General features: G+C 51.2%; 1 protein-coding gene across 1 annotated transcript; it reads right to left on the bottom strand.

Moving 5' to 3' along the window:
• Positions 1-94: 94 nt before the first annotated feature.
• Positions 95-27,122, bottom strand: HP1BP3 (heterochromatin protein 1 binding protein 3). The gene is made up of 13 exons (XM_064172178.1): positions 27,049-27,122; positions 16,346-16,545; positions 15,836-15,938; positions 13,815-13,965; positions 13,305-13,464; positions 11,218-11,361; positions 10,548-10,628; positions 8,522-8,676; positions 7,439-7,529; positions 6,635-6,794; positions 3,124-3,235; positions 2,075-2,215; positions 95-1,302 (listed from the first exon to the last, which is right to left on the bottom strand). Exons 2-13 carry the CDS (start codon positions 16,439-16,441, stop codon positions 1,026-1,028), a joined length of 1,671 nt encoding a protein of 556 aa, XP_064028248.1. The 5' UTR covers positions 16,442-16,545; positions 27,049-27,122; the 3' UTR covers positions 95-1,025.
• Positions 27,123-27,778: the final 656 nt, after the last annotated feature.

Here is a 27,778-nt window from a genome sequence, read left to right as displayed (position 1 = left end):
AAGCTTTGCCTTTTGCTGACTGTAATTCCCTCCTCTCTACACTTCCAGGAGCAGAAAGCTGGCAAGGAACAGAAAGGACACAGAGGAGCAGGCCTGGAATCTAGTTTGATTTTATTTTAGCAAACTGCATGTTCTTCACTTATCAACATCTCTACATTAGCAACTGTATAGCTCTCCAGCTTCTCTTTAGAAAAAGGGTAAACAAGAGGTGACAAAACTCAGGCTCTCCATCTCTTAAAAACGACTCAAAGTTGGATTGAAGGAGACTTCTGGAATATATTTTGGTTTTCAAGGTAACAGATGTGGCATGGAAACACGAATTCGAATCACCCACTTCACCCAGAACCGCCCCCTCCAGGCTCAGACCCTCAGCGGAAGGTCCCGAGGGTCTGACTGGCTGTCACACAAACCTGGCTGGCCCGAAGGAGCAGAAGTTGCCACCCCCTCAGCCCAGCAGGGGCACCTCCAGGGCTCAGTGCAAGTGCTGTATTTACACTGCTTCTTCACAGAAGCGTTAAGGACCTCATCATGCAGGGGATCTAGGGAGGACTCTTCCGCTGCTGCACCTCCTCAATTAAGAATCACATTCCCCCAATCATCCTGTTCCTGCTGTCTGAAGATAAAAAGATCTTCTCTGAAGAAGTTTTGAAAGCCCACCCCCCCCTCTTCCCCTCCCTCCCACCCTCCCCACCCAAGAGGAACACCATAAAATGTACAGATTATATATGGCCCTAGAAAAGTCCTACAGTTATTGCAGAAACTAAAGACGACTTGTTCCAGGGGAGGGGCAGCTCCAGGCACAGCGCTGACTTTGGGGTCAGTTGCTTTAGTTTTTCAAGCTTGGGGTTTGGGGTTTTTTTCCCCCCTCTTTCCCCCTCCCCCCAATCATTCAAGAGAAAAAAAAAACTTAAAAAAAAGAAATGAAAGAAGTGTTTAAGCATCAGAACTAAAATACAAATGCACGTTGACTTATAAAACAAGGTGGTGGATTTGCCCATGGGGTTCCCTGAGGGTGGAAAGGGTTTTTACTTCTTTGCCCGCAGGGATTTCCTCATGGTGGACTTGCCCTTGGCAACTTCCTTCCTCCCGCTGGCTGCTGGTTTCTTGGAAGAGCTGCTACCAGAAGGCTTCTTGATGGCTGGGGCTGCTGGTTTGGCTTTCTTAGCAGGGGTTTTAACCTTAGGAGGAGGCTTTGCTTTCCCCCGGTGGGCTGCAGGGGTTTTTCTCGGCTTGGGTTTGGATTCCCTTCGCTTCATGGGAGGGGCCCTGCTCCGTGATTTCGGAGGCGGCCTCTTCTGCATCCTGCCAGAGAGAGAGCACAGGAGCTCAGAGGAAGCACAAACACCACTCAGAGCAGAGCTGCTGTCGTCAATTTGCATAGACGAGGCAGATCTTGGCATCCTCCTCCTTCACCACAGCTGTTCCTTTGTGCAGCAGCACATTTCATTAGCTAAATCCCAACGAGCAAGGACTCCTCTGGTGGATCTTGCCAGGCTAAGCACTTCTCAATCCCCACAGTGCTCTGCCAGAGAGGTTTCCAGCTCATTCCTCAGCCACATAAATATCCAAGAATTGCCAAGGACACCAAGTCAATTGTCTGAACAGTTCAGAGACCTAAGCACTCACTCTCCTCTCTTAATGGGATTTTACTACTTAACCAACACCACTTATCTCAAACCCACATTCTGGGCTTCAGATCTGGCCACAGAACTGCAAATACTGGAGGGAAAAAGTTTTCCTGGGGAAGCACTTCAATGCAGCAAGGTCCACGTGAAAGCTAACACTGCTGTGAAGCACAGAAGGTGACTTCAAGAGACTAAAGGCAATACAAAGAGTAAACACAGGCTCTGGCTCTCTCCTCATCTGGAGGCAAAAAAAAAAACAGAGGCCAAGCTCAAAATGCTGGAAGGGAAGAGATCAGCGTCCCTAGAGTGAGGCAGAATCAGACTCCTCCTTCCAGCACCTCTGAGCCACAGCCTCCTGGGTAAATGACCACCCCAAGAGACAAACCTGTGTGCTCAACAGCCTGCACAGGCACTTCTGTTTCATCCCCTTATCTGTCACACTGCCATACCTCTTCTTTGGTGGTGGCTCTTCCTCTTCAGACTCTTCCTCTTCAGACTCTTCTTCCTCTTCCTCAGATTCCTCATCTTCATCCTCATCAGATTCCTCAGAGTCCTCATCTTGCTGCTTCTCTGGGTAGAGCACATCTGGGCTACAAGAGGGTTCTTGTCAGTGGGACTTACTGCCAAGGACACAACTCCAAGCTCAGCAAGCCTTGGGTAACCCAAGCAAGCTGAGGTACCCCCAAGAACCCCCCCCCAGGACTTCAGTGCTTGCTACAGTCTGAAGCCACCATGATTTACTCTCTGCAGTGGCACAAGTGTGACAGCTTGTAAGTCACCAAGAGCTAAGCTGCCCTTTCTCTGCTTCTCTTCCCCATCCCTCCCCCTGCACAAACACAGGAAGGTGGACAATAAAGGGACAACATCAGATGCTGGTGACAGAATGCAGGCTGAAGCCACTGCAGGCTTTGTCCATGTGCAGTAAAAGGTTGGGGGCAGAGACTTACAATAACTACACTGCCATTTGGCTCACTGTGGGACAGTAAACCACCATCCCCGGGCTCCATGTGGCCCAGCACAACACAGACTCACAGCAGGAGCAGAAAGGCTGGTTTAGTCTCACAGTAGCTAATCTAGGTCAGCTTCCCTCCTCCCACCTCTCCTCCACATCAGCATTAAGATAGGCGAACAGCTGGGTCCTCCTGCTAGAGCATCCCTGCAGTAACATCACTGCCCCACAACCAGCTCACAAAAATTTAGCACAGGAACACTGAAATAAACTTGAACCCCCCCAAAAAAAGCTGTAGTGATGCTGCTGAGTGCCTGAGGATACTGAGGGCAATGATTTTACTGCCCTTAGAATCTCCCCTTGCTAATGAAGCCAGCTTTATCTGCTCACAGTCACTCCAATCCTGTTACTGTCTAGAGGATGGGTGACAATGTTGTGGTTCATCAGTTATTAAACCCTCCAAGCTTCCCTGTAAATAAAGAGCTCCAGTGCTGCTCTCTGGCTGACCTATGTGACACTTGAACGTCATTTTACATCCAAGCTCTTTACCTGGGATAATAAGGGAAGCAAAGCTGAAAGGTTCCACTGAATCCCTTCCCAGAAATCTGCTCCATCCATCCATTCTTCTCACATTTCTGCAGGGTTCTCTTCAGTAGGTGCACTGTGAAGTGAAAAAGAAAGAAACCCAGACAAAAGGTTGTGTTAAACTCTCTGTTCACATGTCTTAACCTCACTGCTCTCTGCAGTGCTCTCCCAAAATCAGACATGGAGAGTCAGGATGAGTCTCCTTTGCCCAGGACACCTACAGAGAAATGGAACAGCACCAGAGACCCAAAAAGCCACTGAAGACATCACCACAAGCTTCCTCCTGCACCCAGCAAAGAGCTGCATGTGGGACCCAGCTGCACCACTGCATTCCCCAGCTTTAGTAGGTCTTTCATTCTCTCAGCAAGGTACAAAGCACAAGTGTCTATTCCTGAACACTTAGTGAGGATAGCTTTAAATTAGACAGGATATTAGAGGTGGGAAGGCATCCAAGGAGGTCATCCAGTCCAAAAAAAACCCTCCAAAAGAAGAAGTAAAGACAGTTCATGGTTCTGATGCCATGATCCAGAGATCCAGCATCATGTCATTCCTGCTGGACAAATGTGACCCAAGTCTCAGCTTTCTCCAGAGGGTCTTTACCCTGCTATCATGATCTGGACGAGGGGATTGAGTCCAGCATCAGCACGTTTGCAGATGACACCAAGCTAGGAGCAGGTGTTGATCTGCTGTAGGGTAGGAGAGCCCTACAGAGGCACCTGGCCAGGCTGGATGGGTGGGCAGAGGCCAATGGGATGAGATTTAACAATGCCAAGTGCAGGGTTCTGCACTTTGGCCACAACAACCCCAAGCAGCACTACAGGCTGGGGACTGAGTAGCTGAGAGAAGGCAGGCAGAGAGGGAGCTGGGGGTACTGATAGATAGTAGGCTGAAGATCAGGCAGCAGTGTGCCCAGGTGGCCAAGAGAGCCAATGGCATCCTAGCCTGCATCAGGAGCAGTGTGGGCAGCAGGACAAGGGAGGTTCTTGTGCCCCTGTGCTCAGCACTGCTCAGGCCACACTGGGAGTGCTGTGTCCAGTTCTGGGCTCCTCAATTCAAGAGAGATGTTGAGGTGCTGGAAGGTGTCCAGAGAAGGGTGACAAGGCTGGGGAGGGGCCTGGAGCAGAGCCCTGTGAGGAGAGGCTGAGGGAGCTGGGGGGGTGCAGCCTGCAGCAGAGGAGGCTCAGGGCAGAGCTCATTGCTATCTACAGCTACCTGAAGGGAGGCTGTAGCCAGGTGGGGTTGGCTTCCTCTCCCAGGCAACCACTGATAGAACAAGGGGACACAGCCTCAAGTTGTGCCAGGGGAGGTCTAGGCTGGATGTTAGGAGGAAGTTGTTGTCAGAGGGAGTGATTGGCATTGGAATGGGCTGCCCAGGGAGGTGGTGGAGGCACCGTCCCTGGAGGTGTTCAAGAAGAGACTGGCTGAGGCACTTAGTGCCATGGTCTGGTTGACTGGATAGGGCTGGGTGCTAGGTTGGACTGGATGATCTTGGAGTTCTCTTCCAACATGGTTGATTCTATGATCATCCTCCTCCTATTCTACACTTCTCATGTGCTGCACCTTTCCCTGTTCTGTGGCTTCTTTTATATTTGTTTCACCTTTAAAAAGGGAAAATATTTGGTTTAGAACTCAGTCAAATGCATTTTTAATTCCAGTTCTCTGTTCTGTTGCTTGCTAAGTAAGAACTGTAACCACAGCTGTGCAAACACAGGGAGGGTTTTTGTCTCTGGCACAGGCCTGAAGTTGCTTAGTCAGCAGCTTGCATTAGAGAGACCATTTGCATATTTACCTCCCTCCAAACCAAGACAAAGCAAGGCCCCAAGAGTTTCACTTGAGGAATGAAAAGAGGGAAGACCCCAAAACATGCTGGCAGAACTGTCACCTGAACCTGTTCTGTGTGATGAATGCAAAGGTGTTCACCCCAAGCACTCACTCAGTGCTCCTAAAAAGGGCTTTTATCAAGAAGTGACATTTCAGAGCCAGGGAATCAGTTGGGACAATGCCACATCCTCTCATCTAATGGAAGGAGAGGAAAACAACAGATTGCACGTGGAGAGTTCCTGCCTTGCAAGACTGAGGAGCACCAAAGGAGAGCTCAACACAGGCCTTGAAGGACCACAGCAATTTTCAGCAGTCATGAAGATAAATCCTGCAAGAGCTTAGTAAGCCTGGAAAGTCTCTTTCCTGCCTGATTAGTGAGCCACAGTTGACACCAGCCTCTTACTGGCAGAAGGCCTCAGACAACTTCTTTAGCCCACACAACAGCAACAGAACTGCACTGCTCTGTTTTGCCAAGTTCTGCACCCGGGAGCCATGCTGATGCTGAGGAGTGTGGAAGCAGCCACCTGCTCTCTGGCCTCCTGTCCTGAGGGATGGCACCTGCCCTGTGACCCCCTGCTAAAGCATGGCAACCACAGCGGCTTGCCCAGGACCACAACAGTCAGGGGGGGCTGGAAGCTCTCCAGACAAGGAGACTCCATAACCTCTCTGAGCAGCCTGCTCCAGGCCTCCAGCACCCTCACACCAAACAAGTTTCTCCTCCTGCTCAGCTGAAACCTCCTGAGTTCCAGTTTGTGTCCCCTGCCCCTTGTCCTGTCCCTGGGCACCACTGACAGGAGTCTGGCCTCAGCCTCTTGCCCCAAATAGCTCCTTTAGCTGTTACTGAGTATTGATCAGGTCTCCTCCGGGGATGCTTTTCTCCAGGCTCAACAGCCTCAGGGCTCTCAGCCTTTGCTCCTCACAGATGCTCCAGACCCCTCAGCATCTCTGTAGCCCTGTACACCACAGTAACTAAGTGATCTGTGAGCTCAACCTGCTCCAAACAGCCTCCAGCCCCTGTCAAACTGCAGCAGGGCTGGGAGTAAACAATGCAGATGAGCCTTTAGATCTGCTTTAAAGCCTCTGTTGGCATTGCTGCTGGTAATACAAAAGTCAAAGCAGACATCAGTGTCATTCCTGGGAATGCCAAATCTCTTCCCAAATACAACAGGAGCAGTTTATTTCCTCACTTGCTTGACCTTTTAAAATCAGAATCAAAGGAGCACCTCAAACAAATCAGTAAGAGTGATGCTTGGGAATTTTTTCCTTCACATCAGCCTAAGCAGCTTCTCTGAACAAAAAGCAAAGAGGAGCTGGAGCTGCCTTTATGCCAAGCTGCAGCCTTTCAAAGCAGAGACAGATTACATCAACTTAGTGACTGAAAACCAATAAACTGTTTGAATGCTCTTCCCCCTTCCTGGGAGCATGCTGCAGACAAGAGAAACATGCTTTCTGTCTCAGGAACAGCCTTTGTCAGGCTTGAAAGGAGACTGATGGGAATGAAAACCACTGAGCATCTCTGCAGCACAAAGAGCCCAGCAGCTGTCAGCTCCCCAGCAAGCCCGACAGAACGGTTCAAAGGTGCTGCACAGACATCTGCAGCTGCAGGACTCCTTCAGCAGGCAGAAGAGAAGTGCCACGGGGCTGGGTACTTTACCCTGCAGGTTGGAGTTGGTCCCTGGGTGGTTTTCCAGGATGTACTTCTTCAGCGCTGTGGTGGAGCAGGTCTTCGGTTCGTTCATGGCCGCAATAGCAGACAGGATGGCGTCTTCCATCAGAGTCCCACCCAGCAGGGGCTTCTCCCCTGTCTTCTTCAGCTGTTTTCCAAGGAGGAAGAGAAAAGCATCAAGACAAAATTCTCCCAAACCAGGTCAGGACAAGCTCCTCTGCAGCAGGTGTGTCGGCGCTCCTGCGTGAGCACAGATACGGTGGACATTAAAAGCCTGCAGAGGGAAGGTAGCTCTCTCCCAGCTTAACCGGGAGGACAGGCCAGGCCTGCTCAGTCAGCTGGCCTGGAGGAGGGCTTTGGGCTGGGAGCAGCACCCTAGGCCTCAAACACACCACGAGGATGTGGCAATCTAAAGGCCTGCCACTCAGGGAAGGAAGTACATCAGCTCCATCCCACAGACCAAATGTACCCAAGAGACTTGCGTGGCACAGACACGAGAAGACATTGCAGGCATCTGGGGTACCTACTGCACTGGCAATTAGCGGTGGAGAGGAAGCTTACCCCACCAGCTCCCCTACTGTGCCAGTGAGTCAGAGCTGAAGCAGCCTGTGGAGCACACACTAAGCAAGAAAGGGTCTGCTCCAGAAACGCAGACCAAGAGGAGAGCTTCTGAGTCTGAAAGCTCCTGAGCAGGCCAGGCTGCTACAGAAAGGTGTCCCCAGTGGCGCAGGGGGAAGGGGCAGGTTAACCCGGATCCACGGCTGACAAACCAAGCTGAACTCTGGCTCTGACCTGGAATGTCCCAGACGCTCCCTTGCCTGTGATCTGCTCTAACTGGCCCTTCTCTACAGCTCTCTGCAGGGCGTTCTTCAGCAGCTGGGGTCTGAAACAAGAGAAAGCTTTAGTGACACACAGCGACAGCTTAGCAAACAAACAGAGCAGCGAGGCGTTCGGCAGCGAGCGGAGCCGTGCTCAGGGGGCTGCCTGCCTACAGGCAGACACCTTAATGGAGAGCTGTCAGCAGCTGCTGAGCACCGCAGAAGGAGCAGCGCCAGCGGAAATCCACCGCAGCGCTCCCCTGGGGCCGCGGCGCTCGCCTGGGGCCGTACCTCCTCCGCCAAACCTCACCGGGGAGGCTTCACCCCTGGCAGAAAGCACTCGGTGGGCAATGAGTCATCTCGCAAACGAGGCACAAGCCCCTGTCAGAGGTGATGCACAGATTTGCCTGGATTTGCTTTGTCCCCACCCTTCAGCCACTCTGGATGGGCAAACATCAGGAGTTCTCTAAGCCAAAGCACCCAGAAGCAGCAAGAGGGACACGGTCTCGGGGGGAGACCTTCCCATCCACACTGCTAAAAAGGATCTGGTTTTTGGAGTGGAAGTGAGTGGAACAATGCTGATGTGGGCACCAGGAACAAAGACTGGGTGTGGAGGCATGCAGGAGAGGCACAGCTCTGACAGCACCACAGAACTGTTTGGTTGGAAAAGCCCTCCAAGATCACCCAGTCCAACCCAGCACCACCATGGCCGCTGACCCATGTCCCCAAGTGCCATGGCCACATGGTTCTTCAACACTTCTAGGGACTGGCACTCTTGCCACTTCCCTGGGCAGCCTGTTCCAATCCCTGACCACTCTTTGCAGGAAATAAATCGTTCCTCAGGTCCAATCTAACCCTCACCTGATGCAATCTGAGGTCATTCCCTCTTATTCTATCACCTGATACTAAGGAGCAGAGACCAATCCCCGCTGAGCTCTCCGGAAGGCTCCAGGACGCAGAGCACCACCTGCCTGCTGTGATACTGAACTGAGAGGCAAAGGGAGAGGAAGGCTGCTCTTCACTGCTCCTCCTCAGCATGGCATGCTCCTGCACCTACCTGATGTCTACTTTGAGCTTGGGGTAATAGCGAGACACATATTTCTTGATCAGGCTGTAAGAAGCTTCCTTGGGCTCGCAGAGGCGGGTGAAAGCCAGCGGCAGGACATCTTCCAGCTTGACCTGCTGCTCTGCAGCTGAGGCTGAAGTGCTTTTCTGGAACACACATACTTTTAGCCATCAGTGAGGTCTAAAACTCTTGGGTTTTGCTGAACCAGCAATGCACAGACGAGGAGAAACACTCCTGACACTGGCCACACGGCTGGAGAACCAAGCTCTGCAAGGCAGCACCTTCAATGACCAGCTCAGACTTAACAGCCTGAGCAGAACCAAGCAGATGTGGCTGGCATTTTCACAGGGGCATGAGGGAAGTTTTGCAAATAGAACCTGCTGGGTATTTGACAGATCGCATTGGGGTGGGAAAGGACCCTCCAAGGTCACCTTGTCCAGCTCCCCTGTAGGCAGAAGGAACACCTCCAACTAGAGCAGGCTGCCCAGGGCCACATCAAGTCTGATCTTGAATGTCCCTAGGGATGGGGCCTCAACCACCTCCTTGGGCAACCTGTTCCAGTATTTCACCACTCTCACTGTGCAGAACTTCCTCCTGATGTCCAGCCTCAATCTGTCCTGCTCCAGTTTCAAACCACTGACCCTCATCCTGTTACTGAAATACTTCTATTTCCAATCACTCACTTCCTCCACCTGCAGACATTTTTCCTCTGCTGCTGCTAAGTGAGACAGATGAAAATGACACACACTGACAGGAAACTTAAAAAGTAAAGGCAAGAGCTGTTTACACAGGGCAAATCCTCCCCCTAATGAACAGCTAAACAGGAGTGCAGGGCTTTTTTGTTCCTATGACAGAAGAAAATCTTGATTGAAGGCAATACTCCCTTCTGAATTCTCCTCCAGCCCTGTGACTTTGAGGAGGGGATGACTGGGAAAAAAAAACCCTCACAAAACACCAGTCTGTTCTTTACACAAAAGAGACACTGGGGCAATGTGCTGCAGTGTAATGATTTTGATGCTGAACAGCAGCTTTGCAAGCACTCAGACAGATGAGGGTGCTGCTCACCCAGACAGCTGCTGGGCTGCGAGCTGAAAGCACCAGAAACAAAAGCAAGCTATTTGTTTTGCTGCACCACAGAGAAGTAACTCAGAACAAAGCCAGTGATATTCTGGGAACAGAAAAAGTGATGTGTTAGCAGGGGCCTTGCTCCAACTTCTTGTGGAGCCAGACAGCTCTGTTTAAAGTTACAGTGCAATTTGTTCTCTTCTATGCCCTGGCAGCCAGGGTGTCCCTGCCTCATTCAGCTTTAGGGCTTTTGGTGTCCCCAGTAACCAGGAGACACGCAGCAAGGTGGTACAGTGCTCTCTGGGTTCACCTGTCTAAGCTGGAATGGGAGCAGCAGTTCCAGCAGGGTTTTGTGGTCACAGAGCTAGAAATGGGTTCCCTACCCAGTAGGGAGAGGAGAACAGCAATGCTGGGACCACAGCTTATGGTGAGGAGGAGGCTCAAGAAGCCCCACACCACATTTTACCCCTGCAGAACACCTAACAGCAGCAGCTTCCTGCCAGAAGCTTTAGGATATTTCCACCTTCCTCTCTGCCCTCATAGCTGATGGAAAAATGTTCCTTTGACAGCCTTGGAGACTGAAGGCTTCCATTTACCCATGCAACAAATGAAACAGCAGCCACAGGAAGCTCTCTTACAACACCTGAGAGGCGTCTTTCTCTCCCCCAGGTAAAGGCTGAGGAGGAGCTCCATGGCTACTCAGTTTTCTGCCTCTGAATTAAAGCCCAGGGCTTGGTTTCAGATGATCTCACTTGCTTTTCATTTCTCACACTAGCTTTCTCATTTAATTCTAGTGGAATGAGTGGTTTTTCTTACTGTACCCAGAGAGGAAAAGTGCAGCAAGGAGGAGAACACTGTTTGGGCTGGGGTTAGACACAAAAGCATTTGGTAAGATCCATGAATGTTTCAGTGCAAGGCTTTTCAGAGTGCTGTTTAAAATGATCCACCTCACCTTTCTGTCTCTGGACTTTGGAACAGTTTTTCCTGCATTAGACACCACGACAAAGCTCCCAGAAGCTCCTTTTCCTTTCACCTAGTTCAAGAGAAAATCCATTTCAGTCTTTAAGAAAGTTAACTCAGAATAATAACAACCTGAAAGAGATGAAGGGAGATCATCAGACAGATCTGCAATGCAGTCACCCTGGCAATGGGCTGTGATGGCAGAGGCCTGATTTGAGCCCACTGACACGTCACTGAGATCAGAAACCACAGCCAGGCAATAGCAACACGCTCTGCTGTGCAGACCAGGAGGCCCTGACAGATAGCACAGGCATCAAATTCCAGTGGTAAGAGAAACAGAAGCACAAAATGATTTTGGTGGGAAAAGCCCTTTGAGGTCATTGAGTCCAACCATTAACCAAGCACTGCCAAGTGCTGCTGCAAGTCAGCCTGAAGACACATTCTGCTGCCAGGCTCCAGCACCTGCACAACAGACGACCCTGCAAAGTAACTGGTGGACAGCACAATGATGAAGTTCTGTTGGTGTCTAGCAAAGTGGTGACAGACCTTAATTAGCCCCCTCGAGGGAGAAGTGATCCACCCCAGAGACCTGCCAATGGACTCCAAGAAACTCTTATGTGATTAAAGCCACCTCCAGTGCTGCTCCATGCAGCACCTCTTACCTGCCTAATGATTCCCCTCTCCAGCTCCCTTTTCAGTGCTTGCTTCAGCAGGTAGCCTCTCCTCTCAAGGTCCAGGGAAGGGTATTTGTGGATGATGTATTTCCGTATGGCAACAACTGAGGCACCGCTCTTCTGGAAGCATGCCTAGGACGGGAGCAAGGAGTCAGAGAACCTCCTGCACTGCAGTTATCCTGCTGTGGGACTGGGAAAACAGAGGTTGGACCCATGCACGTGGGCCAGCAGATCAGCACAGCCTGCCAGGGCTGGACTTTCCCCCACAGACACTCAAAATATGACTCACAAAATGAAAGGGGTTGGAAGGGACCTCTAGAGATCGAGTCCAACCCCTGTGCCAGAGCAGGGTTGTCTTGGGCAAGTGACACAGCAACACATCCAAGTGGGTTTTGGAAGTCTCCAGAGAAGGAGACTCCATAACTTCTGGCCAGTCTGTTCCAGTGCTCCATCACCCTCACAGTAAAGAAGTGTCTCCTCGTGTCGGGGTGCAACCTCCTGGGTTCCAGCTTGTTCCCACTGTCCCTTGTCCTGTCACTGGGCACTTCTGTTAAGAGCCTGGCACCTTCCTCTTGACACCCACCCCCTTGGATATAAGGTCCCCTCTCAGCTTTCTCTTCTCCAGACTAACCAGCCCCAGGTCTCTCAGCCTTTCTTCATAGCAGCAAAGATGTTCAAGTCTCCCAACCATCCTTGTGTAGCCCTGTGGACTCTTTCCAGCAGATCCTGGTCTTTCTGGAATTGAGAAGTCTAAAACAGGGCACAGGACTCCAGGACTCATAGAATCACAGAACTGCTTGGGTTGAAATAGACCTTCAAGATGGAGTCCAGTCATTCTCTTAACTCCACCAAGTCTGGTGCTAAACCATCTCAAGAAATGCTTCACTTTCTCCTTCAGAGCAGCTGAAGGGCAGAGGCACAAAGGCAGAACAGCGAGTCCGGACCAGCAACTGCTGTACCCTGCAGCACTCAGCACTAACACTTACAAACACTCCTTCCTGCTGCAGAATTGTCACCTCCTGGCAAAACAATGCTGCACAACCCCCAAAACAAGCCAGGGCTGCAATCCCTCTGCTGTGAGGCCAGCTTGAGAGAGCAAGGGGTCGTTCAGCCTGGCTTCAGGGAGATCTTCTGGGGTTTCAGGACTTAAAGGGACCCCAGAAAAAAGCTGGGGACAGACTTTTGAGCAGGACCTGTTGTGACAGGACAAGAGGGGCTGGTTTGGAACCAAAAGGGAGATTCAGACTGGAAGACCTGTTTTACACTGAGCTTGGGCCTGAAGAAGTGTGGTAGATGCATCCTCATCCCTGGAACCATTGCAGGTCAGTCTGGTTGGAACTCTGAGCAACTTGCTCAGTCCCTACTGACTGCAAGGGGTTTGGACTGGATGAGCTTTACAAGTGCCTTCTAACCTACAGCATTCTGTGATCTGAAAGTCTGTCAGTCAGATTCATCAGTAAGCCAGAATAAGTTGCCATTTATTTTAAAGAGGAGTAAACCAAACCCAAAGTGAAGTTCATGTTTTGAAGATACAGCAGCTGGAAAGGCCATCTCACAGCTCAGGCCTCCTGTGAAAGCAACAGGACCAAGTCTCAAGGTGACAGCAGCAGCACAACTACAACAGCAAAGGTCTCCTCTCACAACCAGGAGGGATAAAGGCAAACAGCACTTTGGGAGCTGGTTTCTATTTCCTTCTGTCTTGAACGTGACTAAGCTCAGGCTGACAAAAGCAGGTGTCCAAGAGAGGGATTGGTCAAGGTAAATGGAGTTCAGTGTGGCTAGAAGGCATCAGTTTACATGCTGCCAGCAATCAGCCAGGTTATGCCACCCCAGCTGCTTCTAACACCATCATTAGGGAGGGGAAACAGACTCTAAACAAAGAAAATAATCCACAGGGCCCCTCATCATGATGGACTCACACTTCAGCTCCAGAGGTTTCCAGGCACAGGCAGTTTCCTGATGGCACTCAGCAGTAGAGCCTGCACCATCAGCAAAGCTGGAAGCATGGATTTTAGGCAAGCAAATGATTCTGCTTTGTGCCAGATGAAGAGAAGAAACATTTGTCCCCTGCTTACCCTGATGGCCTCGGTTAAAATAGCATCCATCTTGGGACGGGAGGTGGCAGCCATCTGAGTTTGCCTCTGTGCCCTGGCTAGCTGGCTAGCAGAGAGAGTGGCCCACGCAGGAATGGTCTTCTTCACCTTCTTCTCCTTTTCCTTGGACTGATCCTTCTCACTTGAGAACACCACAAAGCGACAGTAAGACAACGGGCACTGTAAAACAGGGCAACGAGCAGAACAGCAGCAGCAGCCCACCACAGCTGACCCTCAACACCACCCAAAGAACATCTGGCTCCTCCTATCAGAGAGCATCATCTTGATAGTCTCACCCACGTGCTGGAAGAGCAGCTACACCTGACACAAACACCTCTTTAAAGGCTCCATCTTATTTTCCCCACAGGATCATTGAGGTTGGAGAAGACCTTTAAGATTGAGCCCAGCCAAGTCAGTTCTCCTTATCCCTGGAATCTGACTTTGTCTAGAATCCTCCCCAGACCCCTGAATTCAGCACTAGGCAAGCCTTACTCCTTTTTGGTTTCTTCTGAGGACTTTGTTTCCCCCTTCCCTTCATTCTCAGGTTCCTTTGGCTGTTCTGCCTCACCAGATGCAGCAGGCAGGGTTTCACTCTCTTGTTCTTCTCCAGCAGAGGCAGATTCCTCAGAGGTGACTTCTGCATCTAAGAGATGTGAAAATGCATCAAGTTACTGTTCTTCAGGAAGGCCAGGGGGGAAAAATAATGAAAAAGCTCAAGAACACACCCCCAAAATTACTCCCCAGCAGACAATTTCTTTCCTCTAATTGAAAGAGGTGATTTGAATGCAACTTAAGTGACAAGAGCTTTGACAAGGTGCAATCAGCCATCAGCTGCCAGAGTCACTTCAAACAACATCCTGTAGCATTTTCATAACAAACTCTTTTCCAGTCTCCTCTACACTCCACGAGTTACTCATGCAATCAGCCCTCATCAGAGAGGGCTGGGTGGGGAAGGCAGGAGGAGGGAATCAGTAAAAGGAAGATTTCCTCCTAGGTTGAGGTTTATCTGTTTTTAACTCAAAAAAACCCCACAAATCTACAAATCTGAACAGCTACCTACAAGCCACTTTGTTTATGCCCAGCTTGTCTCCAAACACCACTGGCTGTGCAGCACCTGAAGGATTTGAGCTGTTCAGTCACACCACACCCTTCCAGAGCTGGCCAAGCTTTAGATTGCACATGCATTGGCAGAAGCACTTTGCTATCACAGCAGGGTCAAACCCAGTCAGAAATCAACTTCCCAAGCAACCAAACTCTAGGATATTTAGCTGAGAACAGCTCAGAGGCTGGGGCTGCCTGCTAAGTAAGATGCATATAAATGGCCACTATCACTTTGTGGCTTGTCCAAGCAGTAGACAGATTTCCTATCTCCAGGAGAGAGCTTAAGCACTTCTGCTAGATCCCTCTGCAGAGTTTGGCCAATGAGGCATTGTGCACTTAAAACACACAGTGTATGAACAATTAGTCTGATAAGCAGTTGATTTGTGACACCAAAGAAGGCAAAGTCAGTAGAACTATAGAGGAGAGTGTGGGCAGCAGGGCAAGAAAGGGGATTCTGTTCCTTGGCTCTGCTCTGCTGAGACCTCATCTCCAATCTTGCCTCCAGTTCTGCTGTCCCCAGCAGAAGGACACAGAGTTTGCTGGAGTGAGGCCAGAGTAGGTCACAAAAATGATGCAAGGGCTGAAGCACCTTTGCTGTGAGGACAAGCTGAGGGAGCTGGGGGTGTTAAGCCTGAGGAAAAGACTCCAAGGGGACCTTAGAGCTGAAGGGATCCTACAGGAAGGCTGCAGAGGGACTTTTCTGACAGTGTACACAGATAGGACAAGGGGAAATGTTTTGAGGCTGAAGGAGAGCAGGGTTAGACTGGATCCAAGGAATTTCTTTAGTATGACAGTGGTGAGACTCTGGAACAGGCTGCCCAGTAAGGCTCCAATGCCTCCTCTGTGAGGGCATTTAAGGCCAGGTTGGATGAGGTCTTGAACATCCAAGCCTAGCTGAGAGGCCTCCCTGCCCATGGTGGAGAGGTTGGAGCAGATGAGTAGTCCCTTCCAACCTAAGCCATTCTGTGATTGTGATGATTCTACACTACTGAAATGCCACATCCTGAGATGAAGCTGCTAAGGCCAGAAGTGCTAAGAGTAGAGTAGATTTTGTGACATATTATGGCAAAACCCTTTTGTTCAGGAAAAGAAAAGCAAGAAGCTAAATGCTTTGGATTTCCAATCATTACATCCAGATTTCCCTTTCAAGTGACACTGTCAAAACTTCTTAATTTCTGCCTTTCTTCTGAAGCTTCCAAGGGGCTGTATTTAGTTATATCTGAAGTGCCAGGGCTTTGCCACAGGGGATGAAGACCAAACCAGCTAGGTCCAGAACAAAAAGAACGGATAAGGCAACTTCCCGATAGCGCAGGCGAAGGAGCTGAGCGTTTGAATCCCAGCAGCAAGGTTTCTGCAGGAGCTTCAGCAGGCAAGCTTACATTTGAATACACATCAGAGCAGTGCTACTCTACCTGCTTTCACCTCTTCCCCTTCAGCAGGTTTGCTCTTGGGAGGAGTTTCCCGGGCAGAGGAGTTGACGGAGCGGCGGATGGGCATGGCGTCGTCCTCAGCCTTCTACAGAGCACACAACAGTCAGCACAGGCACCGCAGAGAACCAGAGAGGCTTTGAAATGGGATTAAAGCAAAGCAGCATATTGGAGAAACATTCTGCTTAGATTTAGGTTTTTTGTTCCACAATTTTAAAAGCCAGGAACCCTCAAACCAGCTTCTTTGAAGCATACTAGGAGAGGAGAGTTTGACACAGAAGTGATTCCCCATTAAGCGAGATGAACATTTGAGCGTTTGGGCAAATCCAGCGTCTCAGGGCAAGCAGGGAAGGGGAAGGAAAGCACTTAGGGGGTTTGCTAGGCTCCCAGTTGAGTTCCCTACAAACAAAGGCAGAAAGTACTGAGTATCCTTCAGCAGGTGTGGAAGTCAAGGACTGATCCAAGGGCAAGCTTGGAGAACGGGCCAGCCCCTACCTCACATAACTTGTCCGTGTGGATCAGCTGAGCTCCCGCTAAGAGTGGAAGCGCCTTATGATGCACGGGTTCAGCTTCAGACAGCTCAGTCGCCATTTAAATGACTGTCTAGCCCCGAGTGCAGGTAAGAGGGTGGAGCCCCAGGTTTTAACCCCAAGGATTTTTTCCTAATGGTTTTCACAGTGCAGTGAGGAGTCAACCTAAAGTACAGAAAAGATGTGGTGTGAAAATCAACGCAAACCAAAACCATCTACGTCCGCGTAGCTAGCAAACTAAAGGTTAAAAGGAACAGAAGGGTGATGGTGAACACAACTTGACAATCAACATTTGCATTCAACAGAGATGCTAAAAACATGTATGCAAACTCGAGGGCTATGGAGGAAGCAAAAATGGTGCAGCCTGCTCCAGCGAAGCACAGCTGAAAGAATAAAAGGGCTCTGTAAATGAACAGCAAGGGTTAAGGCAAGCAGCTGTGGCAGAGTGCCCCCTGCAGGGCCTTCAGGTGACCAGTCAGTCACTGACCTGGCTAAAAGCTGGAGCTGACACACTAAGCCAGCCTCTACCAAACCATTCCAGCTGTCAGGCAGCAAATGGGAACCCAAACCATGCCCCTCCCAGACTGAACCACATGCAAGGGAAAGAAATGAAGGAGTCTTCAAAGAAGGAAGGAGAAAACCAAAGCAACAGCTTCCACACCTTCCACAAAGGCAAGCTTTCCAAAACTCTCCTCCAAACACATGCACTGGCACCCTCAACCCTCACCAGCCTCAGCCCTTACTGCCATTACACTTCCACAGCCTCTCTTACCTGTTGCCCATCCTGCATCAGCCTCCCCTAAGGAGAGGAGCTCCACTACCTCCATCATAAACCAGAGGCTCTGCTGCCCATGCACTTCCTCTCCTCAGCAAGGGCAAAGCCTCACCTCTAGCAAACCAGGACTGGCTCCCTTCTCCCCCCTCCCTAGACTGCTCTCCTCCCTTCCTTACAGAGACACAGCCAAACTCTCCCCATTTCTACCTACTTCTGGATGTTTTTCTTTGCTCAGAGGAGAAGGCAGACACTTACCATGAATGTCCACTTCTAACAGGCATTTCCCCAGCATGAATGTCTTCCTCTTGAGCCGAGACCTAACATCACTCCTGGCACAGTTCTCAAGATGGCACTCACCAGTATCAGCTCTTTGTCCTGAACTCTCCATTCTGTGTGTGGGAGCTCCGTGCACATCAAAACCACCTCAATTACTCCATATCCTTCCCAAAATACTACTCAGCAGTGGGAGCTCATAAACCAACAGAGGGCTTCTCTCTACCTGTTATTCTCACAGGCAAAACCAAACCCAGCTCATCTGCACAGAGCTCTTCAATCTCCAAGCTGTGTAAGTGGCTTCCACTCAGAAACCAGCAGCAGTGAAAGAAGAGCTGTGGGAAACTCAAGGTTAAGGTCACAGAGTCCCAGAAAGGTAGGGGTTGGGAGGCACCTCTGGGGATCATGCAGTCCAACCCCCTGCTAGAGCAGGATCACCCAGAGCAAATCACACAGGAGCACATCCAGGTGGGTTCTGAATGTCTCCAGAGAAAGAGACTCCACGACCTGCCTGGGCAGCTCCAGGGCTCTCTCACCCTCATGGGGAAGAACTTTTCCTTTTGCTTATGCGGAATCTCCTGTGTTCCAGTCTGTGTCCACTGCCCCTTGCCCTGCCACTGGACACCAGTGAGAAGAGTCTGGCTCCATCCTCCTGACACTCACCTTTTAGACATTGATAAGCATTAATGAGAACCCCTCCCAGTCTCCAGGTCTCTCAAGACACAGGGACTGGGCATGCAAGAGGCTACATCACTGTACCTACCAGATCTCCTCTACAACTAATAAATGGGAACACTGACAAACTACTGCCCCTGCTGCTGCCCGTGGGTGCAGTGTGACATCAGGTGCACACACCTATGGCACAAGCAACCAAGAGACCTTCAGTTCAGGAGAACCAGGCACAGGATGGAGAGGCTCTTTTTACAAGAAGCCCCATAGAAAAGACAAGGGGCAGTGGGTACAAGTTGCTGCTGGGGAGACTCTGATTGGACTCCAGAAGGGTTTCCCCATGAGAACAGTCAGACACTGGAATCATCTGCCCAGAGAAGTGGTGGACTCCACTACACTGGACAGTTTTAAGACTCAGTGTGACAGGGTGCTGGGCCAGCTCAGCTCAACTACACTACCAGCTCAAAAGGCTGGACCAGATGAGCCCTGGGGCCCCTTCCAACCTGGTGTTCTGAGATTCTGTGATCAGTGGGCAGCATTTCCACCAACGATGCTCTGAAAGAGCTCCTCTAACTGGCCATCTTCGAAACACAGCACTTCTGACAGCTAAAGGCAGTCACTCCCCTTCTGAAACATCTACATCTGCTTCTTGGACAGCAAACTGACAATTAACTGGGCCTGTCTCAGCACCAGTGGGAGAGTACCGAATGTGTTCTTCTGAGACAAACAGAAAGATAAATAAATCAAAACACACCACATGGCAAAACCAAAACAAACAATGTGAGCAAAGCTTTCTGAGGGTGAGAAAAAACCACCAATGGCCAGGCAAGACACACGAACTACAGCCCAGCACTCTGCTTTGGGATCTTCCCTCCTCAAGTGTGGAAAGATGAAATGTTCCACCAGGCTTCAGCTAAGAATCAAAAGTTGGTTTTTTTTCCTGGCAAACATAGCCTGAAGCCCTCTAAAGAAATAGCAGCATTTTGAAACCACTCCTAGAATAACCAACTGCAGATCCATCCTCAGGGAAAACAGGAATCATCCCCAGGAAAATCCAGGGGCTCCAGAAGATGCTTTCCCCCAGGGATTATGAACACTTACATTCAAGTGGGCTGCCCCACTCCTGAGGTGTATTTATCCCAAAGCTGTGTGACCTGCACATCACATGCATGAGAACACAGCACTCCCAACTTGGAGTGAAAATTCCCCCCCAAACCCTACCTTTGTTTAGCTGATGGTATAAACTGCTTGAGTCTTTTTGCTCTCAGGAGTGAAATTTAGCACAATTTCTAACTTCAGTGCTTACAATCCCTGCCAACAAACCAGCACCCAACAGAAATGCAGAGTGATCCACACAGGAGCTTGTTGATTCCCTCCACATTGCCTTGGCTGTATCATCTCCTGCTGGAAAGGCCAAGGGAATCAAAGGAGCAGGAGGATAATCTGCTCTTGACTTCAAAGAGTTGGTATTCAAGAGGCAAAGTCACAAGTATCACCTTGTGAAAGCATCCCAGCTCAAAGGACTGCTCTTGCTCAGCCTATTTCTTTCCACGGAGGGATCAAAAGCAGTTTTTCTGCACGGGGTGTGAAAAGTCACCTACACACAGGGCTGAATTTAGGTTCTCAAAAAAGATAAAGCAAAAGACTAGAAAGCTTTGCAAAAGCAGTGCAGAAAAAAATCTCATTGTCCCCTCCAAAGAAAGCAGCAGATTTGTTTCATGGAGAAACCAAGTCACCCGAACCAACTGTCACCAGCTGTGCCCTGTGTCCTGGGCACCACTGACAAGAGTCTGGCCCCATCCTCTCACCCCCAGCCCTTTAACTCTTGCTGGGCACTGATCAGATCCCCTTTGGGGCACCACTGACAAGAGACTGGCCGCATCCTCTCACCCCCAGCCCTTTAACTCTTGCTGGACACTGATCAGATCCCCTTTGGGGCACCACTGACAAGAGTCTGGCCCCATTCCCTCACCGCCAGCCCTTTAACTCTTGCTGGGCACTGATCAGATCCCCTTTGGGCTTGACTCTTCTGCAGACTCAACAGTGTCAGGGCTCTCTTGCTGGGCACTGGTCAGATCCCCTTTGGGGCACCACTGGCAAGAGTCTGGCCCCATCCTCTCACCCCCAGCCCTTTAACTCTTGCTGGGCACTGATCAGATCCCCTTTGGGGCACCACTGACAAGAGTCTGGCCCCATCCTCTCACCCCCAGCCCTTTAACTCTTGCTGGGCATTGATCAGATCCCCTTTGGGGCTGCTCTTCTACAGCCTCAACAGTGCCAGGAGTCTCTTACTGGACATTGATGAGATCCCCTCTGGGGCTGCTCTTCTGCAGACTCAACAGTGTCAGGGCTCTCCTGCTGGACATTGATCAGATTCCCTCTGGGCTTGCTCTTCTGCAGGCTCAACAGCCCCAGAGCTCTCAACCTTTGCTCCTCACAGAGCTGCTCCAGCCCCCTCAGCAGCTTGGTAGAAGCTTTTAATACTCAGTAAGAAAGCAATCCCTGTGCTTGGCATTTACACAGGTGTCAGACAAAGAAATAAATACTGTGCTTAGAAAGCAGGGAGCAGCCATCAGCTGAGGGGGCAGGTTTCAAGGCGGTTGGTCGTTGGTTAACTCTCACTGAAATCTGATCAACCGTCGGAAAAAAAGAAGAAAATAGTCACATCAGCAACAAAAGAGCCACCAGGACAGAGTCCTCTTCAGAACAGCTGCCTGAAAGTACAGACAGTAACTCCCGACACAGCTACTCACTCCCTTTCCTATGGGTCATTTGCACTGCACTTCACAGGTTCTCAAAAGGAGTCATTTCAGTGCTGGCCAACAACAAACTGCTCCAACTACCTGCACTTCCAGATGAGCAGATAGTGTCCAGTGCCTCAGCTCAGGGAGTGACCACTGATGGCAGAGCACTGGGAGCTTTTGTGCACTGTTATAAGCAATACAGCAATTTCTTCCTGAGCTATCGGCACAGAGTCAGAGGTTAAAAAAAAAGGAGGCACTGTGAATAATATTTCAGCCCAGAGTCTCCCCACCAACGTAGCAGAGAGGAATGTAAGAAATAAAAGCTCATCTGAGGCATATTTTGGCCTGCCTCCTTGAATTTCTGCTGCCTGCTAAGATTTTCCCAGCTGATCTCAGGCTTCAGTCTCATTCAAGGGAAAATATCTCATAACAAAACCAGGTCTCAAACTTGGCCAAGTTCACTGGCAGGTTGGTGGGAAATGCAGGTCACAAGGAGTCAGGGTAGGATGCACAGACTGAAAACAAATATGCACTGGAAAAATGAGGAAGCATTTCCAGGGCTGTGCCCTTAGGGGTGTCCCCTTACTGTCACACAACACCCAGTGGTGAGCAGTGTGCTGTCAGACACGGTGGGATGTGGGACAGGACATGGGGCTGGAAATCAGGGCAAAAAGGGTTTGTGTTCTTGCAGATTTGAAGGCAAACAGACTCAAACCCACCAACCTTACAAGCAACATGAGCAGGAATGATCTGTTTAGTGAAATAGAATCACAGCATGGTTTGGGTTGGAAGTGACCTTCAAGATCGTTCAGTTCCAACCCCCCTGCCATGGGCAGAGACATCTTCCATTAGACCAGACTGCTCAGGGCCTCATCCAGCCTGGCTTTGAACACTTCCAGGCTTGGAGCCTCCACAGCTTCTCTGCACAACCTGTCCAGTGCCTCACCACCCTCATGGGGAAGAGTTTCTTCCTTATGGCAAATCTAAAGCCAGCTTCTCCCAGTTAGAAGCCATCACCCCTCATCCTGTCACTCCATGCAGAGGTCCCTCTCCAGGTCTCCAGCCCACATCAAATACTGGAAGGCTGCTCTATGGTCTCCCTGGAGCCTTCTCTTCTCCAGACTGAACAACTCCAGCTCTCTCAGCCTAGAGACTTTGTGTGGTTTGGCAGAGCTTCCAGGAGAGTCTGCTCCAGGATCTTGCAGGAAACAAAGGTGAGACTGACTTGCTGTAGTTTAGTTTCAGAAAAGCCTAAAAAGCAAAGTAACTCATTTCTAGAGAATGCTACTGATTATTGGGCAATTATCTACCAGCTTCCAGAGCTGAATTGTGCAGAAGAGCATTCACAGCTCTTAGGAGCTGCAGGAAAAAAAGCATAGGAAATGGTAATATTTTTGCAAGCCAAACATGCCAAACTATCACCTCCTGAACTGCAAGCTGGCTGACTTTTCCAACACTTCTGGCTCCCTGAAATCCTTAAAGCTCTTCCCTAAAAATCCCCCTCCAGCAGAAGATACCTTAGCAAACCCCTGGCCACCTCTACTGTCACAGAACACCTTCAACAGCGATTTGTCCTTTACTAAATGTATCTGTTAAAGCTGTGTGCTCCTCGAGGATATTCCAGCACTTACTGATCTCCCTTTTGCTTGTGCAGCTCTCCAGGCTGCGTGCTGTCACGATTAAGTCAGACCAGTAGCATTTAGTCATTTAAAAGAGCCTAAAAACACACAGAGGAATTAAATACCTTACTGAAAGCAGAATAACGAGTTAGTCTCCACCTCTAATCCTTATTAGGCAACCTGCTTGGAAATCCACTCCCCTCACATCTGGCCGATTGTTCCTCCCCATCACTTCTGCTGCCATCCAACAAGTTTTGTGCTGACTTTGTTAAGGGCCCTCACACCACATGGGATCTCTGGGAGGTGTCCTCCTTAAGGGATCTCTCACTCACTTGCTTCCTGATCAAACTACAAGGGCTGGATTTGCAGGTCTCCTGTGCCTGAGTCTCCCAGACATCTGAGCCCCACGCTACTCCCAAGCACTACAAATCATCTTGTTTCAATTAAAGTGGCCCAGTGCAAAGATCCAACAGCTCACCACATGCCAGGCAAGGAATTCTTTGACTTGACTAGTGCTCCAGTTTCTATTTCCACCCCATCCCTCCCAGTACAAGTCCCGAGTGCATTAAGGCTGGGAGAAGCACAGAAGATCTTTCACCCTTCTAGCACATCCGTTCCTACACATCCAGACCCAAAGGGGAGGGGTTTCTACATCCAAAGATGCTTTTGCATTTCAGGCCAGCAGGGAATTTGAACCTGTGACTCCAAATGCTGCAAATACAGCCTGACTTGGATCCTGCCTGCCCTGCTGACTCTTACAGAGCAAAGCAAAGATCAAACCCTGCCTTCCTGCACACACAGGTGGTGGTCCCACTGCAGCACACAGGCACGTTCCCACAGCCAGACTAGCTCTGCCTCCCCACCCGGGACTAAGCTCAGCCCCTCCTCTCTGCAAGGATTTGATGCCAGCACTCAAAGTCGGCTCAATCTCAACGGGTGTTTAGTAATATACATATAACAACCCAGCCCTCACCTCTACTGTTCTTCACCACCAATACAAAAAATCCCAAAGGATCCAGAGTCTTTCTCCATCCACCTTTGTCCTACGCAGTAGACAGTAACAGCAGAGCATTTCCATGGCCTGAGCTACCTTTTACTAGACCCAGGAGCTTCTCCTCACACCCCCAGGCACACAGCCACGGCCAGGTAGTGTGCCACTTCAATTATGACTCCACCATCCCCAGAAACTCCCCAAACCCCTCCAGCTATAGGATTGATACACAGTACAATTTCTGCTTGCACAGCTCTCTAAAAATAATCCCTCTCCACACTGATGCTCAGGACTGTGACAGTGACAACCTCTGTGGGATGCCAGCTTTTGAACCATGTCTGGCCCTTGATTCAGATTTTCCACCTGCTGCCACTGTCACAAGCAGCTAAGGAAGGAGAAAGCCTGTATTAGAGTGAGCAGTGGGGTTCTGTGTGAAGTTTAGAACAGGTTTAGGTCCCAAACTTCAAACATAATCCACTGCTGAAAGCTTCAGAGCCTTGGATGAAACATTTCAATTCCAGGATCCAACATGAGGAATTTTGACAAAAACCTGACACTTGAATGAAAATGTAGGTTGCCAACAATGCATACCAGGTATGGGTCTCTCCTGGCTAACACTATCCTTGGCTTAGATGGACTGAATTTAAACCCTTGGCTTAGATGGACTGAATTTAAACCCACTCCTTCCAAACTAATATTACTTTCTAGTGCAAAACTGCACATAACAAAAGCTACAATTTCCTTACAGTCTACACAACATCTACTCACACCTTACAGGAAGAGTTCAACCATGTAACACTTACTTCTTTTACTCTACTCTCTCTAATGGAAGTTAAAATCCTCAGAGCACCCTGGGTCACTTGTAACAAAAGACTGGCAAAAGGTTCACAGGGCAGATTTTGTTGAAAGGAAAAACACGAAGGAAAAAAAGTCAAGCAACAAAAAAAATAATTCAAGCAGCTACCTACGTGCTGAGGAAAGTTCACAAAGCACTGCAGAGGTAATTAATGAGGAGGCATGGGCAGGTAGAGGGGAGGAAGGCTACAACAGCCAGTACATGGGTTCAAGGCACTGAATCAGGGCTATGATGATGAGGGGACTGAAGCACTGCCTGATGGGGAGAGGCTGAGGGCCCTGGGGCTGCTGAGTCTGGAGAAGAGAAGACTGAGAGGGGATTTCATCAATATCTGGGGGCTGGGGAACAGAATCTGCTCCCTGGGATAGGACAAGGAGCAATGGATGGAAGCTGCAGCACAGGAGGTTTCAGCTCAACACAAGGGGGAACTTCTCTGCTGGAAGGGTCCCAGAGCACTGGCACAGGCTGCCCAGAGAGGTTGTGGAGTCTCCTTCTGTGGAGCCTTTCTGGATGTGTTCCTATGTGACCTGAGCTAGGTCCTGCTCTGACAAGGGGGTTGGACTCAAGGATCAACTTTGGTCCCTTCCAACCCCTGACCTCCTGTGAGCCTGTGAATCATACAATGGCTTGAGTTGGAAGGGACCTTAAAGATCATCCAGTTCCAAGCCCCTGCCATGGGCAGGGACACCTCCCACCAACCCAGGTTGCTCAAGGCCTCATCCAACCTGGCACTGAACACCTCCAGGCAGGGGGCATCCACAGCCTTCCTGGGCCACCTGTTCCAGTGTCTTCCCACCCTCACTCTCAAGAATTTCTTCCCCATCTCCAGTCTAAATCTGCCTTCCTTAACATTAAAGCAGTTCCTTCTCATGGTATCGCTCCCAGCCCTTGTCAAAAGTCCCTTCCCAGCTCTCCTGTAGCCCACTTCAAGCACTGGAAGTCTGCTCCAAGATCTCCCTGAAGCCTTCTCTTCTCCAGTCTGAACAGTATGGGTTGGAAGTGACCATAAAGATTGCGTTCCAACTCCTTGCCATGGGCAGGGACACCTCCCACCAGACCAGGTTGCTCAAGGCCTCATCCAGTCTTGTCTTAAATTCTTCCCCCAGCAGAAATTATATAGTTTGGGATTTTTTTTCCTACCTAGTCCTCATTTCTAAAGATCTCCCACTCTATCCTCCAGTAAGTCCTTCCTGAGGAAGGATAAAACACCTCCATTCTTTAACTGAAGTCGCTAACAGTACCTTCCTCTCCTCCTTTCCCTCCTCCCATGGAACAGCTTAAGAGCAACACTGTTTATAAACAGGAGCATATCCTAACCTCTCCTGCCTCAGCAAGAGAGCTGCCTGCCAGAGACTGCTGGCCAACTATTTCTTGAAGATGCTAAAAATACTATTTAGGCTAAAACCCAACCAAACAAACCAAGTCACGTGCTTGGAAATCAGACTGCAGCTATTACTCAAAAGACCTGATAAGAACTGAGAAGTGACAGACCCTGTTAACCCAGAAGTAATTCAGAAGCCAAGTAAGGCTCCTGACCAGTTTACAAAGAGCAAACACACCCTTGGCCCCACATTACCAAACTTTCCTTCTCCTGCAGCACAGGCTGTGATGTGCAGACACCTGTAACTACGAAAATAACTGCAATACAGGCAAGAAACATCCGTGCTGAACAGCATCGCTGGTCTGCAGCTGTCCTCGGGCACCAGAAGCTGATGAAGCCAAGCCTGGCCTGGCCAGAGCTACACCAGGTGAGACGTTGGTACACTGCTCCTCTTCATAAGTCTGTGCAAGGTTTTAGCCCCCAATCACAGGCCTAAGTGATAATGAACCCAGAATAAAACTGCTGCTCTGAACCTGGAATGGAAGTCCCTCCGGAACAGTCCTGCTCCAGACTGGAATTTAATAGCCTTCCCTATGGTACGTGCAATAAGGGGAGAAGGGTAATTAACATTCTTTAACAAGCTGTGACCACCACCGGGGCTCGGAAGTGCCTTGCAGCCTCACACTTGGGCCCGTATCCATCTCTAGCAGTCCCGAGAAGGATTAAGATCTTCTTGGCAGCGGCACCACACCGAAATCTCGGACAGAGGCTTTCCCCGAGTGGCAGCAGGGCTCCGACCTCTGACAAAGTGAGTTTGTGGCAGGCACAACACAACGCAACCGAGTAACCCAAAGGCCGGGAGGCCGCTGCGGCAGCCAAGGCACTTCCCAAGTTTAGAACCAGCCGTTATGTATTGTGTCGCGCCCGCGGCAGCCCCTTCCAACGCTGACCTCCCCTCCGCGCCCAGGGCACAGCCGCCAGTGCCTACAGGCTGTCAGGAGCACGGAGAGGCGAGCTCGGCCGCCCGCACCTCCTCCGCGAGAGACAAGCAGGGCCCGGGCCCCGCACCCTGCCAGGCCCGACCGCGCCGCCCGCTCCTCCCCGGGCCCGCCGACACCCGAAGGCCGGGGCTTCTGCTCGGGCCTGGACGGGGGTGAGCTCGGCACACTTCGAGCCTCGCCACGGCTGAGGGGAGCGGGCGGGGCACGACCAGGCTGCGCTGCCCACCGCGACAACAGCCTCTGTCACGACAGGCCCCTCCCGAGGCCTGTCAGGAGGGGGCGCGGCACTGAGGGGAGTTCCCAGGCCCCTGCGGCGGCCCCAGCGCCTCACAGGCAGCCGCCCAGCGGCCTACCGGGCCTAGTCCCCGCTCTCCCCTGGGGCCGGGATGGGGCAGGCAGGCGCGACGGGGGGCACTCACCCGTGGGCCCGGCGGACACAAAGCGGCCCTCTAATGGCGGCGGCGGCGGCGGGGAACCGGCGGGGGGGGAGGGGGGGCCGGGGGCAAAGGGGCGGGGGCGGGGCCGCGGCGCGGGGGGCGGGGCCGCGGCGGCGGCGGCCAATGGGAGGCCGCGGGCATTTTTCGAACGCCTCCCCCCCTGCCCCCCCTTCCCGCCTCCGCGGCGCGCGCCAAGGGCGGCGCGAGGAGGGGGGGGAGCTGCGCGCGCGCGGCCCCGCCCCGCGCCCCGGTGTGGGCGTCACGTGGGCGCCTGCGCGCGCTTCCGGCCGCCGCGCTCGGGCGCGTTCCCGCCCAGCTGCCCCCTGAGGGCGCTGCGGCTCCCGCCCCGCTCGGCCCCGCCGGGACGGCCGCTGCCGGCGGCTGCTCCGCTGCCCCTGCGCCGGGGCTGCCTCTTCTGCAGCGCTGCATCGCCGCTCCCTCGGCGCTCTCAGGGCCGGGTGTGCCTCTTCTGCAGCGCTGCATCGCTGCTGCGGCCTCCTGCTTTGTCTAATTCCCGCCGTTTGCGGTTCCCCCCCTGCCTGCCTTTACTTTGCCTCAGCTTCTAGCTCCCCGCCGCTTGCTCTCGTTACCGGCGTTATTTACCGCCTGCCTCGTTCATCGCAGAGCGCTGGGGATTGGAAGGGACCTCCAGAGATCATCTGGAGAGCCCCGCATGCAAGAGCAGCGTCACTAAACTGAAGCACACAGGAAC

The sequence above is a fragment of the Pogoniulus pusillus genome, chromosome 36 (genome assembly GCF_015220805.1).
Source record: "Pogoniulus pusillus isolate bPogPus1 chromosome 36, bPogPus1.pri, whole genome shotgun sequence".
Taxonomy (NCBI): Eukaryota; Metazoa; Chordata; class Aves; order Piciformes; family Lybiidae; genus Pogoniulus; species Pogoniulus pusillus.
This window is presented reverse-complemented; position numbering and strand designations above follow the sequence as displayed.

Excerpts from the sequence above, each read along its gene's own strand:
- HP1BP3 (XM_064172178.1), bottom strand. The coding sequence starts at position 16,441 with ATGGCGACTGAGCTGTCTGAAGCTGAACCCGTGCATCATAAGGCGCTT. Across the intron at positions 8,677-10,547 it reads CAAAGTCCAGAGACAGAAAG|AAAAGCACTTCAGCCTCAGC; the intron begins GTGAGGTGGATC and ends TGTGTGTTCCAG. Across the intron at positions 2,216-3,123 it reads TGCTTCCCTTATTATCCCAG|CCCAGATGTGCTCTACCCAG; the intron begins GTAAAGAGCTTG and ends ACCCTCTTGTAG.